At 38.1% G+C, this 17,337-nt stretch overlaps 1 protein-coding gene across 2 annotated transcripts in view; it reads left to right on the top strand.

Annotated features, from left to right (window-relative positions):
• Window positions 1-8,239, top strand: part of DHX40 (DEAH-box helicase 40) — a 45,418-nt gene extending 37,179 nt beyond the window's left edge. For both annotated transcript variants that reach the window (XM_065909673.1, XM_065909672.1), the window contains exons 14-18: window positions 615-723; window positions 1,391-1,485; window positions 4,987-5,056; window positions 5,375-5,603; window positions 6,920-8,239. In XM_065909673.1, coding sequence (XP_065765745.1) covers window positions 615-723; window positions 1,391-1,485; window positions 4,987-5,056; window positions 5,375-5,603; window positions 6,920-7,059 — 643 coding nt within the window. In that variant the 3' untranslated portion in view covers window positions 7,060-8,239. The remainder of the gene's footprint in view (window positions 1-614; window positions 724-1,390; window positions 1,486-4,986; window positions 5,057-5,374; window positions 5,604-6,919) is intronic.
• The last annotated feature ends 9,098 nt before the right edge of the window (window positions 8,240-17,337 follow it).

Genomic DNA, 17,337 nt, shown 5'->3' with positions numbered 1-17,337 from the left:
TGTCTTTCTTCTCTCCATAACCTTTCCTGAAAACTGACCTCATAGAATTTTGGTTCTGTATAACTAGATTAGACGAGAAAATTATTGGATATTTGTTAAGGCATATATGTATAAAAAGAAATCTATTTACAAGTTATTTTAATTCACTTAGAGGTATATTGATTTGTTTTTTTCATATTCCTTAAAGTGTTTTCTTATTAATTGGGCAGGTCTCATAAAAGAGCGGAGAAGGCAATGGCAACCCACTCCAGTACTCTTGCCTGGAAAATCCCACGGGCAGAGGAGCCTGTTGGGCTGCAGTCCATGGGGTCGCGAAGAGTCGGACATGACTGAGCGACTTCACTTTCACTTTTCACTTTCATGCATTGGAGAAGGAAATGGCAACCCACTCCAGTGTTCTTGCCTGGAGAATCCCAGGGACGGTGGAGTCTGGAGGGCTGCCGTCTATGGGGTCGCACAGAGTCAGACACGACTGAAGTGACTTAGCAGCAGCAGCAGCATAAAGGAGCTGACAGTTGCTTATCTGTTTCTAGTTGTATAATAGAAATGAGAATGTTAGACTGTCTTTCACTTATGAAAGATACTTTTGATACACCAGTATTTTTGTGTTGCAGTGGAGCTCCAGCTTCATGGTGCCAGAAACATTGGATTCATTGGAGGTGCTTATTTTCTGCATTTCGTGTTGAAGCTCAACTCAGAGAACTGATCAGGAAGCTTAAACAGGTGATTGCAGTGATTTTTTTTTTTCTCTTGAGTGGCGTTTTGGCAAGGCCTTCTGAGTTCTCGCCCCAAAACCACGTATATTATAAGGTGTAGGAACAGGCACTGACCCTGTGCACACAACTCTGTTGTCCCTTATCCTTTCAGGAGGCTCTTTTCCTGGCCTTGGGTAATTTCCTCACATACGTGTGCTTGTCAGTTCTCAGCTGAACTCCTGAAGCCCTCCTGTAGATCTCCGGGGTTCTCTGCAGATGACTTTTCTCCTGAACTTTGGCTGGGAATTTTAGCCATCCTGGTCTCTCTGGATTCTCAGCTCTGTCTGTTTAACTCAGGGAGTTCTCCATGTTTCACTCCAGTGTTTCCTTTCCTCCACCTTGGTCCAGAATCTCTCTCAAAGTTGACTGTAGGCTGGAACAGTTGTTGGGGTTAATTCATTTTTTTCCTTCGTTTATTTCTCAGACACCATTACCCTTCATATAGTGCTTTGGAAATCATTATTTCATTTGTTTTGTCCATTTTTTTGGTTGTTTGAAGCAGAAGGGTAAATCTGGTCCCTCATATTCCATATCGGCCAGAAATGGAAGTCATTAGAAATTGGGAGTTTTCAAACCAAAAGATTGTTTCAAATTGTTCTGTGAGACTTACCACTCTACGTTTATTCTGTCAATAGCAAAGTGATTTCCCAAGAGAGACCTTTGAAGGCCCTAAACATGAAGTCCTGCGAAGATGTCTTTGTGCGGGTTATTTCAAAAATGTAGCTCGAAGGTAAGCACTAGGAGCTTGAGAGATGGATAGAGAAACATAACTGTATTTGATGACCATATTGAACTATTTAATATTAAAGACAATTTGATTTAAGCTCTGTGATTCCGATGACATCAGTTACAGTGAGCCTTCTCATAACTGTCAGCTCTGCAGGGGGAACTGCGGTGGCTGAGAGTGGGATACTGAAACACACGTGGGGAGGAGGGGAGTCTGTAGGACCGCTGCCCAGCTTGGGGTATTAGCGCCCAAGTTGAGGGACAGTGGTTCTCTTGCAGAGGAGTGACTCATTGTGGAGTGTGAAAGCCAAATAGGTTGAGGGTGGCGTCGCTGATGAAGGATGGTTTGGTGTGGACTGTCAGTTCTTGAGCGGGATTGGGCAAGGTAGTCACATGGGAGTTGTTTGGTTGTTTGAATGTCAGAGTCTGAGTGGAGGAAGGGCATCTTTGTGGGGAAAGGGGTAAGAGTAGTGGTGATGGGAGATTCGTTATATACAGAGGAGTTGATCACGTAATTGAATACATTAAAGTAAATGGCGAAGGGAGTTAGAAATACTAAAAGAAAACAGGAATGAGCCCTGTGGTATTGATTGAAATTTTAGATATTACAGTTTTTAATACAGTTAAGTGGATGGATAGATACTGTAATAAAAAATAGGTGTTACTCTGTGTGTGAGTGTGTATGAAATATATTTGTGTGTCTGTAAATATTTATGTGAGCTAACTATGAGATGTACTAGGAGCAATAACTATAATAGCAATGAATATACTTTGTGCCCAGATGTTTTTTTTTTTATTTTTGGCTGTGTCAGGTCTTAGATTCGTCACTTGTGGTCTTTGTTGGATCACGCAGGATCTTTCATCGTGGCATATGGACAGACTCTCTAGTTGTGGCATTCAGGCCCAGCAGTTGCAGCCCGTGGGCTCAGTTGGTCCACAGGAATATATGTAAAGTTTTATAGGAAACCAGTTTTAACAATTAAGCTAAGATTTTATTCTGATAAGTTTTTGGAATAACCTTTATGTAGGGAAGTACAGAAGAGGATAAGAATTTAACATTAACAGGAATTAGGAAAATTATAGATGAACTGTTCTAATTACCATATATTAGAATAGTGAAAATTATTTATACCTTTGAAAGGAGATGTAATATAATAAATGTAAAGAATGCTGTATTTAAGTCCAAAGACCTATGTTTGGGACTTGCTTCCACCATATATTAGCTCTTTGATCTTGAGAAAGCTACCTTGAGAAATGTGGTATCTCAGTTCCCCTGACAGGGATCAGACCCATGTCCCCTTCACTGCATGGCTGATTCTTAACCACTGGACCACCAGAGAAGTCCCTCTGCACAGATTTTGACTTGGAACAACCATCTGCCACATAAAGGACCTTTGGAGAAATAGGTCTGGGAAGGTACACAATAAGCCCAAACATCTTATTTTACCTGTAAGCAAAGTGGTCATCAGTGAAGGTGGAGGCCATGTGACCAAGTACAGAGGAGCCAGTTTGAATAGGCCCAGGCTGATCAAAGATGGGATATTTTGACATTCGTAATACTGATAGTAATGGATTGAATAAAATGTGAAATCCTGGGCCTATAATCATATAAATTAATGAATGAATAAATTAGAAGTTTAATAACAAATGGAATTATTTACAGAGTTCAGCACCTCTTCAGAAAATTCTTGTTAATTACAAAGGGAAAAAGTAACTTAGTGAAGAAGCCTGGCAGATGTTACCTAAATCAGACAATTAAAGTGAACATCAGAAATGAAGTAAATCAAAATCTTGTTCCTCCTGATAGGATGTAATGAAAACAGAGCATCTCTTCTGTGATATTCCTGCCACAGATCTGTAACCTGAGTCTAATCGTCTTAAAACAGACAAAATCAAATCGAGGGACATACTGCAAAATAACTAGCCTGTAATCCTTAAAGGTGTCAAGATCGTGAAGGTCAAATCTAGACTAGGGGGTGTTTTCCAGAATGAAGGAGACTAAAGGACCATAAAAAGTAAAGGCAATACATGATTTCTGAACTGGGTCCTTTTGCTATAAAGGATATTGTTAGGACATTTGATAAAACTTCGGTGGGTCCTGAGAATTAGATCCTAGTAATGTATCAGTGGAGATCCAACCAGTCCATCCTAAAGGAGATCAGTCCTGGGTGTTCATTGGAAGGACTGATGCTGAAGCTGAAACTCCAATACTTTGGCCACCTCATGCGAAGAGTTGACTCATTGGAAAAGACCCTGATGCTGGGAGGGATTAGGGGCAGGAGGAGGAGGGGACGACAGAGGATGAGATGGCTGGATGGCATCACTGACTCGATGGGCGTGAGTTTGAGTCAACTTCGGGAGTTGGTGATGGACAGGGAGGCCTGGCGTGCTGCAATCCATGGGGTCACAAAGAGTCGGACATGACTGAGCAACTGAACTGAACTGAATGTATCAGTGTTAATTCCTGGTTTTGATGGTTTTATGATGGTTATGTAGGAGAATATTCTTGATTATAGGAAACGCACACTCAGGTATTTGGGGATGATGAAGCATGAGATTGGTGACTAACTTTCAAATTATTCAAGTGAAAAGATTTTTGTACTGTCCAAATATGGACTGTGTAGATATATATACAAATAATTATAATGCAGTCTGACCTGGGTTATAATAGAAATATATATGTAAAGTTTTATAGGCAATCAGTTGTGTGATTAAGCTAAGGTTTTATTCTGATAAGCTTTTGGAATAACCTTTATGTAGGAAGTATAGAAGAGGGTAAGAATTTATAAAGTTAATAGGAATTAGAAAAATTATATAAAGAAAAGAAAAGAAAAATTATAGATGAACTGTTCTAATTGTCTATTTTAGAATGGTGAAAATGATTTATACCTTTGAAAGGAGATGTATAATACAATGTAAAGAATACTGTATTTATGTCCAAAGACCTATGTTTGGGGCTCGCTTTCACCATACATTAGCTCTTTGCCCTTGAGAAAGCTATCTAATTTATTTGAATCTCAGTTTTGATCTTTGAATGAAGTACCTGGCTGTCAAAACTAGTAGGTTTATTTGATGCTTCATTGTGAAAGCATTTTGGAAATTCTAAAGCACAAATACAATATTATTGTTAATGTTACTACTTACCAACCAGAAAGTTTTGTACTTTAGTAAAATGACTGTAATAAATTGTCTCATAAGTTGTTTTTTGTTTTTTTTTTTTTTTTTGGCTGCACTGCATTGCTTCAGGGATTTTAGTTCCCTGACCAGGGATCAAATGCAGGCCCTTGGCAGTGAGATCAGAGTCTTTACCACTGGACCACCAGGGAATTCCCTGAATCATTAGTTTTAAGATGAATTGGTAGAGAAGTTACAGTGACAGTTCAATATAAACCTCTCCATATAGTACTCCTTGTAGTAGGACATATACTTTTTCATTGTTAGTGCTCTACTTATTTAATTGTTTTTACTGTTCTTGTCTTTGATCCTTTGGTTTTTTGGTTCTTAGGTCTGTTGGGAGAACATTTTGCACAATGGATGGGCGTGGAAGTCCAGTTCATATTCATCCTTCCTCAGCAGTAAGTACCTTAATTTTTATTAATAGGAAGAAATTTCTTCCTTTTGTAAAGGAAGCTGTATAAATTTCTTCCTTTTGTAAAGATGTAGAAATAAATAATATACAGATGTCTTCTACTTTTTTTCTGAAAAAAGAGATGTGAGGATATGTTTAGCATATATCTATATTACATAAAGGTGTTGGTCGATGTGTGCCTCTTGTTTGATTGAAGAATATAGAAATTAACTCAGAAAACTTTAGGCTGTTAATGTTTGGTTGGTCTAATTTGGAATAAGGCAGGTTATTGAGTTGTCATCCTTAAACAAATTCTTTTGTGTAGCTTCATGAACAGGAAACCAAACTTGAATGGATCATTTTTCATGAGGTATTAGTTACCACCAAAGTCTATGCAAGAATTGTGTGTCCAATTCGTTATGAATGGGTGAGAGACTTGCTACCCAAGTTGCATGAATTTAATGCACATGATTTGAGCAGTGTGGCCCGACGTGAAGTGAGAGAAGATGCGAGAAGGAGGTGGACCAATAAGGAAAATGTAAAGCACCGGAAGGGTGAGTGAATCACTTGTTCTAGAGCATAGGTGTCCAGATTCTCATATAGTTGCAGAAAGGCTGTCACAGAGCTTAGGTTCCGGCTCTGTCTCCTCAGAAAAGCAGACAGTTGTCATGAGCCTCAGACGTACTTTGACTTCCTTCTTTCCTTCCAGTTAGTCATGTTTTTCTTAACCCCTTTGTCCGGCAGCATTATTAATAATATCTATTGAACTTTTGCCATGTGCTAACAACTTATGTAACCCCATTAAATTTCCACAATAACTATATGAAGTAACTACATATCCCTGCTGTATGAATGAGGAAATACTTAGCAGTGTACAATAATTTGCTGAAAATCTCAAAGCTAATACTTGGTGAATCTGGATTTTGAATCCAGGAAATCTGATTCTGTGGCCTCTACTCAACCATTACGCCATACTGCTTGCCAGCGGTGCTTTACTGTTTTTATTTCATTTAAAAATTTTGTGAAATATTACCTCAGAACCTTTTTTTTTCCCCAAGAGATTTTTTTTTCTTGAAATGTTAGGCCCCTAGTTGCAGTAGTTAATATTACTACTCATCAACCAGAAAGTTTTGTACTTAACTATAAAATGACTAAGTCGTCTCATTAGTTTTTGCTTTTTTGGACCATTTCCTTCAGGAGGCATAAACAGTTGTGGCAGTGAACAAGGACAGAAAGGTTAATTCTCAGCTCACATGTAAAAAAAGCTTTTCAGCAGAACTTTTTGAGGCTGATGGAGCAAATTGCATCATCCTTATTTAACATCAGTGGGAAACAGGATGGGGGGAGTTTTCCCAAGATGACAGCAGTGTCACTGGCAACGCTAACTGCTCGGTGCTTTGTCGCAGTGTGTAACTGTACTGTGGGCTCGCTCATGGCTCAGTGCTAAAGAACCTGCCTGCCAATGCAGGAGACGGGGGTTTGATCCCTGGGTCAGGAAGATCCTCCTGGAAAAGGAAATAGCAACCCAGTCCAGTATTCTTGCCTGGGAAATCCCATGGACAGAGGAGCCTGGTGGGGTTGCAAGAGAGTCAGACATGACTTAGCAACTAAACAACAGCAACCGTAATAACTGCACTACTTGCTTGAATTAGGGTCAGTTTTTCTGACTTCTCAGGCCTCTTATTTTTAACCAGATAATATACTCTTATTTTTAACCAGAGACTTTATTTCATTTCTTTTTAAAGGGCAAAATTTAATTTCCTCTTTCCCCCAGCTAAACATTAAAAAACCAGAGCATCTCTTTCTCTTAACATTTCTAATACCAAACTCAAAACTAAAATTTTATTGGATTAATTTGTAATGTTTTCAGATGGAATATCCAAAGAAGTCCTAAAGAAAATGCAAAGAAGAAATGATGATAAATCCATATCAGACGCACGTGCTCGCTTCCTCGAGCGGAAGCAGCAGAGGTCCCAGGATCACGGTGACACATTGAAGGAAACAGGCTAAGTAAGCAGTGAACCCTCCAATTCAGGAAGCAGGAAAAACAGCCAGAAACATGTTTCTTCTCTGCCGTTTATGCCAGACAGCACTACCAAGAGGAAGTGGTCAGCAGCTGTTTTTTTTTTTTTTTTTTTTTTTCAGCAGCTGTTTTTAAGCATACTAGTTAAAAGCAAATCAGAGCTCATCGGTACCAATAAATGGAATTTTCCAAGAAAAAATTGAGTTGCCATTGTCATAGGCAATTATATATGAAACCAATGAAAGACAATATATGTGGTGTTTTCCTCACTTCAGTTTTGCTGGCCTTAACTGGTATCAAATGCTGTTAATGAGGTATTTTCAAAGAACATTGAATTGTATTTAATCAGTGTGTATTCCATTTGCATTGAAGCATTAAAAATTATTTTCCTTAAATCTCTTTAAGGCCTTCTTGTTGCTAATAGAGTAGTATTATATCAGGTTATCAGGTTTGTGACCATTTCCTTCCGAAGGCTAAACTTAAGAGGTTTTTACTCAGCAATACTTAGATGTCTAACCGTTTAATTGCTACAGAGCTTTATAGATATTTAGAGAAAATACTTAATCAATTAGTAAATAAGAAAATTGCCTATGGCAAGATTCTTTGTTGAATTAATATTAATCCTTAAGTTGACTTTTCTGGAATTATACAAATTCCTTTTTATATAAAAGTATATTGTTTAAAACAGTAGCTATAGCCATTAACCAAAGGACAGATGATATATATATGGTCTTTTTTTAGCTGTCCCTACATACTTGTATCAGCACCACATATGTAAATGTGACAGTCTTTCAAACAGCCCTTCCACCTGGCCTATTGTCTTGCCTCCAGCTGCTTGGATAGGACCATTTAAACATTTATTATGCTGATCTTGAAATGGGATTTTCAAAGCAGCTAACTCTACATCACCAGTGTTTCAAGTTGGAACCTTGAGGCTAGTTAGTATCACACTCAGCCACACTCAGCACTTGTCCACTCTGTTGTTCACTGCCTTGTATTCTAGTTATTTGTGTATTTGTCTGTCTCCCCAACTAGATTATACGCTCCTTGTGGGCAGGGACTATGTCTTTTTCATCTTTGTATCTTTCATGGCACCTAACACAGTGCTTTGCACATAGTAGTCATTCAATGTCTGTTAAATAAAGCTATTAGTGTTCAAATTCAAAAGGTATCATAATGTGTGTTTTTAGTTATTTTTCGGTAAAATTTAAGAATGTAAAATTTTTATAGATAACAGTCTTTTGCAGTTCTTTCCTTTGGCATGTAAACATTTCTTCTGTTCAGTATTAGAATCTTGAAGCGTTTATTGAAAAATCACATGAGGACCCAAATCCATGTTTGTTCTTGAAGTAAGGTGAGTGGTAATGGTTTCGTGGAACATTCTCAGCACTGTTAATTGGTCGTTTTGAATCTGCAGTGCTGAAGACACTGTTTCAGCATATTAGCCCTGTCATTTTCTCTTCCCAGGCATATGTATCAGTGTATTCCTTTGATGTGGGGATGTACGTGGATTCTTGGAATGAAAGCTCTTTACTTCAGTAAATTATTACTAAGCACACATTCTAAATCTATAGTCCATATCTATAATTTCATCAGTATTTCCCAGTAATGTTCTTTATGGCATTTTCCCCTAGTTGAGGATCCAGTCAAGAAGCATGTATTGTATTTAATATTCTTTAATATGGAAAAGGTGTCTTCTGTTTTTCTTCATCTTTCACATTTAACCTTTTTAAAAATTGAAGTGTGGAGAACTTGGGATTAAGAGATATACACTACTATATATAAGAGGTAAACAATAACAACATGCTGTATAGCGCAGGGAACTATATTCAGTACCTTACAACAACCTATAATAACTGTACTCAGCATCTTATAATAACCTATAATGGAAAGGAATCTTAAAAAGTACATATATGTGTATGTATATATAACTTAGTTACACCTGAAACATTATAAATCAACTACAGTTTAAAAGATAATTGAGAAAATAAACTGAAGTTCAGTTAACCTATAACCCTGTTATTTCCAGGTGTATAACATAGTGATTTGATATTTCTGTACATTACAAAATAATCATCACAATAAGTCTAGTTACCATCGGTTAGCATACACAGATACTACAATATTATTGACTATATTCCCCATGCTGTACATTTCATCCCAAGACTCATTTATTTTTTACCTGTGAAGGTAACAAACCCGAAGATTGTATCTCTTCATCTCTGTCACCTATTTCACTCATCCTCCTACTCCTTCTCCTCTGCTAACCACCTGTTTATTCTCTGTATCTATGACTGTTTCTGTTTTGTTATGTTTAGTTTTTCAGGTTCCACGTAGAAGTAAAATCATATAATATTTGTTGATCTCTGACTTACTTACCTTAATACCCTCTAGATCCATTCATGTTATTGCAAATGGCAAGGTTTCATTTTTTTTAATGACTAATACACCATTGTAAATATTTGTATCACATCTTCTTTATCTGTTCGTTCATCCATCAGTGGATACTTAGGTTGCTTCCATATCTTGGCTGTTGTAAACCATGCTGTGGTGAACATAGGGATGCATATATCTTTTAGAATTAGTGTCTTTGTTTTCTTCAGAAAATACCCAGAAGTGGAATTGCTAGGTCTTATGGCAGTTTTATTTTTAATTTTTGAGGAAACTCTTTACTGTTTTCCGTAATGGCTGTGCCAACTTACATTCCCGCCAACATTGTAAGAGGGTTCCCTTTTCTCCATGTCCTTTCCTACATGTATTTGTTGTCTTTCACACTTAACATATTTGAATAACATTTTTGACATTTTTTAATAATACAGGTTAGTTATTTTATATGATAGAATGTCCTCAGTTTGGATTTCCCTAATGTTTCCTCATGGTTTTGCATTTGTTACTGGAATTCCACATAGGTGATACAGTATCTTTCCCAAGGCATCAAATCTGGAGGTATATGGTATTTGCCCCTTATTGGTGATACTAATTTTGATTAATTGGTTAGAGTGGTTTTTTTTATTTCTTCAGTCTAGTTACTCTTATAATTAATAAATAGTTTGTGGGAAGAATACTTTGAAATTACATGAAATGGCCTGTTCCTCATAAATTATTAACCCTCTGAATTTATCAGCTGATGATTCTTGCCTGAATCAGTTATATTCTTAAGGTTGCAAAACGGTGCTTTTTTCCTAACTGCTTCATAGGTCCTTGAACAACATGGGTTTGAAATGCGTGGGTTCTGTTATACACTGTGCTTAGTTGCTCAGTCATGTCCAACTCTTTCTGACCCCACGGACTGTAGCCTGCCAGAATCCTCTGTCCATGGGATTCTCCAGGAAAGAATATTGGAGTGGGTTGCCATGCCCTCCTCCAGGGGATCTTTTCAACCCAGGAATCGAACTGGGGTCTCCTGCATTGCAGGTGACTTCTTTACCAGCTGAGCTACCAGGGAACCTGTTATACACAAGGTTTTTTTGTTTTTTCCAATTAATACCTAGTTGAGCCATGAAATTAAAAGACGCTTACTCCTTGGAAGGAAAGTTATGACCAAGCTAGATAGCATATTAAAAAGCAGAGACATTACTTTGCCAACAAAGGTCTGTCTAGACAAGGCTGTGGTTTTTCCAGTGGTCAATGTATGGATGTGAGAGTTGGACTGTGAAAAAAGCTGAGCACTGAAGAATTGATGCTTTTGAACTGTGGTGTTGGAGAAGACTCTTGAGAGTTCCTTGGACTGCAAGGAGATCCAACCAGTCCATCCTAAAGGAGATCAGTCTCGGGTGTTCATTGGAAGGACTGATGCTGAAGCTGAAACTCCAATACTTTGGCCACCTCATGCGAAGAGTTGACTCATTGGAAAAGACCCTGACGCTGGGAGGGATTGAGGGCAGGAGGAAGAGGGGACGACAGAGGATGAGATGGCTGGATGGCATCACTGACTCGATGGACATGAGTTTGAGTAATCTCCGGGAGTTGGTGATGGACAGGGAGGCCTGGCGTGCTGAGATTCATGGGGTCGTGAAGAGTTGGACACGACTGAGCGATTGAACTGAACTGAGAGTATTGAATACTACATGTGTTCACTGAATCTGAGGATGTGGAACCACTGATATGGAGGGCTGACTGTAAAGTTATATGAGGGTTTTCAACTGCAGGGAGGGTGGGCACCCCAGATCACAGAGGTCTTGAAGGGTCAACTGTATTTATTTAATGGCATTACTTTGTAAGGAAGAACTTTCCTTGAGGTAAGAATTTCCAATAAACATTTGGGTGCCAAAAACAGCATAAATCAAGGCAGAATTAGAAAACTCAGGAGATATCTGAGAGGGGTGGCAAACAGTCTTACTTTATTTGGTACATTGAGTATGTGTGTGCATATGTGTATGTATATATATATACATATATATATACACACACACACATATATAAGAGTAATAGGCTGAAAATATTGAAGACAGATTATGGAAGGCTTTGGAAGCCAAATTATGGAATTTGGACTTACTTGGTACTATATGGGCTTCCCTGGTGGCTCAGCTGGTAAAGAATCCACCCGCAGTATGGGAGACCTGGGTTCAGTCCCTGGTTGGGAAGATCCCCTGGAGAAGGGAACAGCTATCCACTCCAGTTCTGGCCTGGAGTATTCCATGGACTACAGTCCATGGGGGTCACAAAGAGTCAGACATGACTGAGCAGCTTTCACTTTGGTACCATATATGAATTTATTGGCAGGGAATGACATCATTAACATCTTTGAGGTAATTGTGACAATGGTATTGATAAGAAAAACATCTCTATTGAGAGGGCTGTGAGAGAAGTATGACAGGAATTTTGAATCTAGTTAAGGTGGAAAGAGTCTTGGAGGAAAGGTTGTGGTTATGGAAAAATTTGTTCTTGAAAGGGGAACAGACCTTTCTCTAAAGAACACATACAGATGGCTAACAAACACATGAAAAGAGGTTCAACATCGCTCCTTATTAGAGAAATGCAAATCAAAACTACAATGAGATATCAACTCATACCAGTCAGAATGGCCATCATCAAAAAGTCTACAAACAACTGCTGGAGAGAGTGTGGAGAAAAGGGAACGTTCTTGCACTGTTGGTGGGAATATAAGTTGATAACAGCCACTATGGAAGATGGTATGGAGATTCCTTAAAAAACTAGGAATAAAACCACCATATGACCCAGCAATCCCACTCCTAGGCATATACCCTGAGGAAACCAAAACCGAAAAAGACATGTATCCCATTGTCCATTGCAGCACTATTTACAATAGCTAGAATATGGAAGCAACCTAGATGTCCATCCACAGATGAATGGATAAAGAAGTTGTGGTACATATACACAATGGAATATTACTCAGCCATAAAAAGGAACACATTTGAGTTGGTTCTAATGAGGTGGATGAACCTAGAGCCTATTGTACAGGGTGAAATAAATCAGAAAGAGAAGGATGAATATCATATACTAACGCTTATATATGGAATCTGGAGAGATGGTACCAAAGAATTTATTTGCAGAGGCCTCAAACAGGCTCTGTATCAACCTCGAGGGGTGCGACTGGGTGGGAAGTTCAAGAGGGAGGGGATGTATGTATCCCTATGGCTGACTCATGTTACGGTTTGACAGAAAACAACAAAATTCTGTAAGGCAATGATCTTTCCATTAAAAAGTTTAAAAAATGAGGATTCACCTTTAAATTACTGGATAAAGTAAATGAAGATGAATGTTATTATAGAAATATGGGCAAAGAAGATGGTCAGTCATTTTGTAAAAGGAAACATGGTCAATAAATCAAACACTGAGTCTTACTAGAAATTCAGGAAATGCAGTTGAAAATAAATGAGATCCCATTCTTTTCCATCATATTGGCAACAATTAATATGCCTGAAAAGTGTTGGCATAGGATAAATTGCTCTTAATTTAGAGGACATATTAGCAATATTTAGTAAAATTGAAGATGTGCACAACCTGTGATGCAGCAAGCCCAACTTTAAATTTATATCCTAGGAACTCTCTGAGAGTAATAACATAATTATGTTTCTAGTAAGATTTGACTCCTATAGATTTAGAATCAGTTTGATGATTTATGTTACATACAGTAGTTATTAAAATATTTCTAGCGTGCATCCCAATGTTCATCGCAGCACTGTTTATAGTAGCCAGGACATGGAAACAACCTAGATGCCCATCAGCAGACGAATGGATAAGGAAGCTGTGGTACATATACACCATGGAATATTACTCAGCCATTAAAAAGAATTCATTTGAATCAGTTCTAATGAGATGGATGAAACTGGAGCCCATTATACAGTGAAGTAAGCCAGAAAGATAAAGACCATTACAGTATACTAACACATATATATGGAATTTAGAAAGATGGTAATGATAACCCTATATGCAAAACAGAAAAAGAGACACAGATGTACAGAACAGACTTTTGGACTCTGTGGGAGAAGGCGAGGGTGGGATGTTTTGAGAGAACAGCATCGAAACATGTATATTATCTATGGTGAAACAGATCACCAGCCCAGGCTGGATGCATGAGACAAGTGCTCGGGCCTGGTGCACTGGGAAGACCCAGAGGGATCAGGATGGGGAATATATGTAAATCCATGGTTGATTCATGTCAATGTATGACAAAAATCCACTACAATAAAGTAATTAGCCTCCAACTAATAAAAATAAATGAAAAAATATATACATTTCTAGTAGTAAAAAGTTGAAAATTACATAGCTATCAATAGGGAAATGTTTAAGTAAACTGTGATGTGTTCTTATTTTCGAATTCTTGACATCAGTGGAAGTGATTTTTGAGATTCTTGTTGCCTAAACAGGTGTTACCTAAAGTGTTGGCTAACATTTTACATTCCTAACAGCAATGTAGTGAAATACCTTTCTTACTGTACTATATGAATGTGGTCCCTCAAAAATATCCTTGTAAAACAGACAAGGAAGTGCCTCGTTATTAGGTTAATTTACATATTTAGATATTCTGCTCTTTTTTCTTAGTTTTAACTTGTCTACAAGAAATGAAATTAATAAAATTAACCAATATGAATTTGATAGGGCCAGATGAGATAGTAAGTATTTAACTCCCAAGGCATACAGTCTGTTGCAGCTACTATGCTATGGTAACATAGAAGCAGCCGTGGACAGTACATAAACAGATATGGCTGTGTGCCAGTAAAGCTTTATGGACAATGAAGTTTGAATTTCATGTAATTTTTGTGTATCAGGACATAGTCTTTTGATTTCATTTTTTTTTACCACTTGCACTTTATTCCAGAAAAGTTGCTTTTCACAAGCCCATTCTGATTCAAATTATTTTAATTGAAAGAAAAGAACTTAATTTCATGAAATACTAAGGGGTTTTTTGGTTTTCACTTTTTTAAAAATTTATTTTTGGCCATGCCATGCAGCTTGTGGGATCTTAGTTTCCTGACCAGGGATCAAACCTGGGCCATAGCAGTGAAAGCGCCAAGTTCTAACCACTGGACCACCAAGGAATTCCCAATTTTTCTTTATAGCAGAACTGACAGAATTGAACATGGACCACCAAGGAATTCCCAACTTTTCTTTATAGCAGATCTGACAGGATTGAATGCAGCAGGAATTTAATTTGTTACAAAAACTTTGTTAACTTTATTCTCCCAAAGATTTTCAAAGTAACCTGTATTACTTTAAAGGAAACCTGAAAATACAAATAATACAGAACTCTAATGAAGCTTTGAAGATTTCTCAAAATAATCAATTATTTTACTTGTCCAGATAAATTCTAACATGTTTCTTAATCTAATATTCCTTGGTGCTCAGCTAAATCATAAGAATTAAGATGAGATAACCCAGAATATAACCTAACACCCAATGTGGTGCTTTTTGTATGTGGTTGATGTTTATAAATGATGTGCTAACTCCAAGGTAAGTTGGCCTGGGCTTCAAATTAAATAGGTACTATAGTCGATAAATGCTATAGTAACTTAAGAAGTAAGGCAAATAGATTTTAAGGTGCATTTTTAAGTAAGGGTTGGACTTGGACTAGAACAAAAAAGGAGACAGAATTTGTGTGGTTGGAGAGAGGAAAAAGGGATAAACAATGGAAAGATTATCAGTGTCACCTTGAGAAGGGCTTTTTTGAAGGGTTTTGAGGTTTCCAATTCTGTAACTTGGGTTAAGATTAGATAGGTCATATGAATGATAATTTGAGTGCTACTCATTCTTACAGATAGGAAAATCTGAAAGTCAGCTTGGCCTGGAGTTTTCTTTTTACAGCATGCAGCACTTATAGACTGCTGTTTTGTGCTAGTTTGCTACTCCATCTAGTTCCCATTCAAGAAATGGAATTTTTAAGGCCTTTGCAGTAATGAGTATAATCTCATCTCTACATCTGATCTGATGGCTTAGCTTGATAGTCCCCAAACATGGAGACATAAAGGACTGTTCATCCGGTTAGTTTTTATTCTCACCCTGTGGAAGGCTTTATTTGAGTGACCAACTTTACATATTGATTTAGTTCAGTTGCTCAGTCGTGTCTGACTCTTTGCGACCCCATGAACCCCAGCACGCCAGGCCTCCCTGTCCATCACCAGCTCCCGGAGTCCACCCAAACCTATGATTGGCCTAACCCAAAGAGACTGTTTTCATGCCTTTTGGTGCTAATAGGATTGGCTTAGAAAAGAAAAATAAAATTTAAATCAGTAAATATGATGTAGGAAAAAAATTTAAGTTGGCATATATTTTTCATTACTGGAGTGTTACAGAATGAATAATAATTATATGGGTGTATACTGTACAACATTAAACTCAGTTATTTGGAATATGAGCAACAAAAGGAAGTTTTGGGTTTATTTTATCTAATGCATTTTTACCACCATGACACATCGAGGTTTAAGGCATTTAAAACAGTAATTTCTAGTGTGTTCTACATTTGGTACATATTCAGATCAGGCTACATTTGCAAGAGTACTATATGTATCACTTCACAGTGATGAACCTGAGCTCTTTAAGCTTCAGAATTGATTTCCCCATTTAAAAAGGTTTTAAAAAACCTTTTCAAGGTCTTCCCTGGTGGTCCAGTGGCTAAGACTCTGCGCTCCCAATGTAGGGGGCTCAGGTTTGATCCTTGGTCAGGGAACAAGATACCACATACTGCAACTAAAGATCCCGTATGCCTGAACTAAAAAAAGATCCCATGTGCTGCAACTAAGACCCAGTGCAGCCAAATAAATAAAGCCTTTTCAAAAGATTTTAACATTTTTTTAAAATTATTTTTGACTGTGCTGGGTCTTCATTGCCATGCAGACTTTTCCCTAGTTGCAGCAAGCAGGGGCTACTCTAGCTCTCGTTGCACTGGCTTTTCTTGCGGTGCATGGGCTCAGGAAGTAGTTGCAGTTCCCTAGTTCCAGAGCACAGGCTCAATATTGTGGCTCATCGGCTTAGTTTCTCCATGGCATGTGGGATCCTCCATGTCTTCTGCATTAGCAGGTGGATTCTCTTATCGCTGAGCCACCAGGGAAGCCCCTTAACATTATTTTTCATTGTTATATACTGAAGGGTTTGGTAACCAAGTAAATCCTGTTTCCTTGACTTTTCCTTGACTTTGAGTTAGCCAAAACTTTACCAAATGTCAGTCCTTAATATTCTCGTCTGAGGATGAGTTTATTATAATACCATAACAAGGCTGCAAGGCTGGGAAAGGTCAGCTTTCATGCCAATCCCAAAGAAGGGCAATGTCAAAGAATGTTCAAACTACAATTGTGCTCATTTCACATGCTAGCAAGGTAATGCTCAAAATCCTTCAAGCTCGACTTCAACAGTACATGAACCAAGAACTTCCAGATGTACAAACTGGATTTAGAAAAGGCACAGGAACCAGCTGTAAAATTGCCAGCATCCCGTCAGATCATAGAAAAAGCAAGAGAATTCCAGAAAAACATCTGCTTCATTGACTACACTAAAGCCACTGACTCCGCTTTAGTGTGTTAGTCACTCAGCTGTGTCCAGCTCTCTGTGACCCCATGAACTGTAGCCCGCCAGGCTCCTTTATCCATGGAATTCTCCAGGCAAGAATACTAGAGTGGGTAACCATTCCTTTCTCCAGGGGGTCTGCCCAACCCACGGATCAAACCCTGGTCTCCTACATTTGCAGGCAGATTCTTTACCATCTGAGCCTGTGTGGATCACAAAAAATTGTGGGAAATTCTTATAGAGATGAGAATATCAGATTACTTTACTTATCTCCTGAGAAATCTGTATGCAGGTCAAGAAACAAG

This window comes from Muntiacus reevesi, chromosome 18 (assembly GCF_963930625.1).
Source record: "Muntiacus reevesi chromosome 18, mMunRee1.1, whole genome shotgun sequence".
Taxonomy (NCBI): domain Eukaryota; kingdom Metazoa; phylum Chordata; class Mammalia; order Artiodactyla; family Cervidae; genus Muntiacus; species Muntiacus reevesi.
The sequence above is the reverse complement of the archived record's forward strand: the minus strand, read 5'-3'. Positions and strand labels throughout refer to the sequence as shown.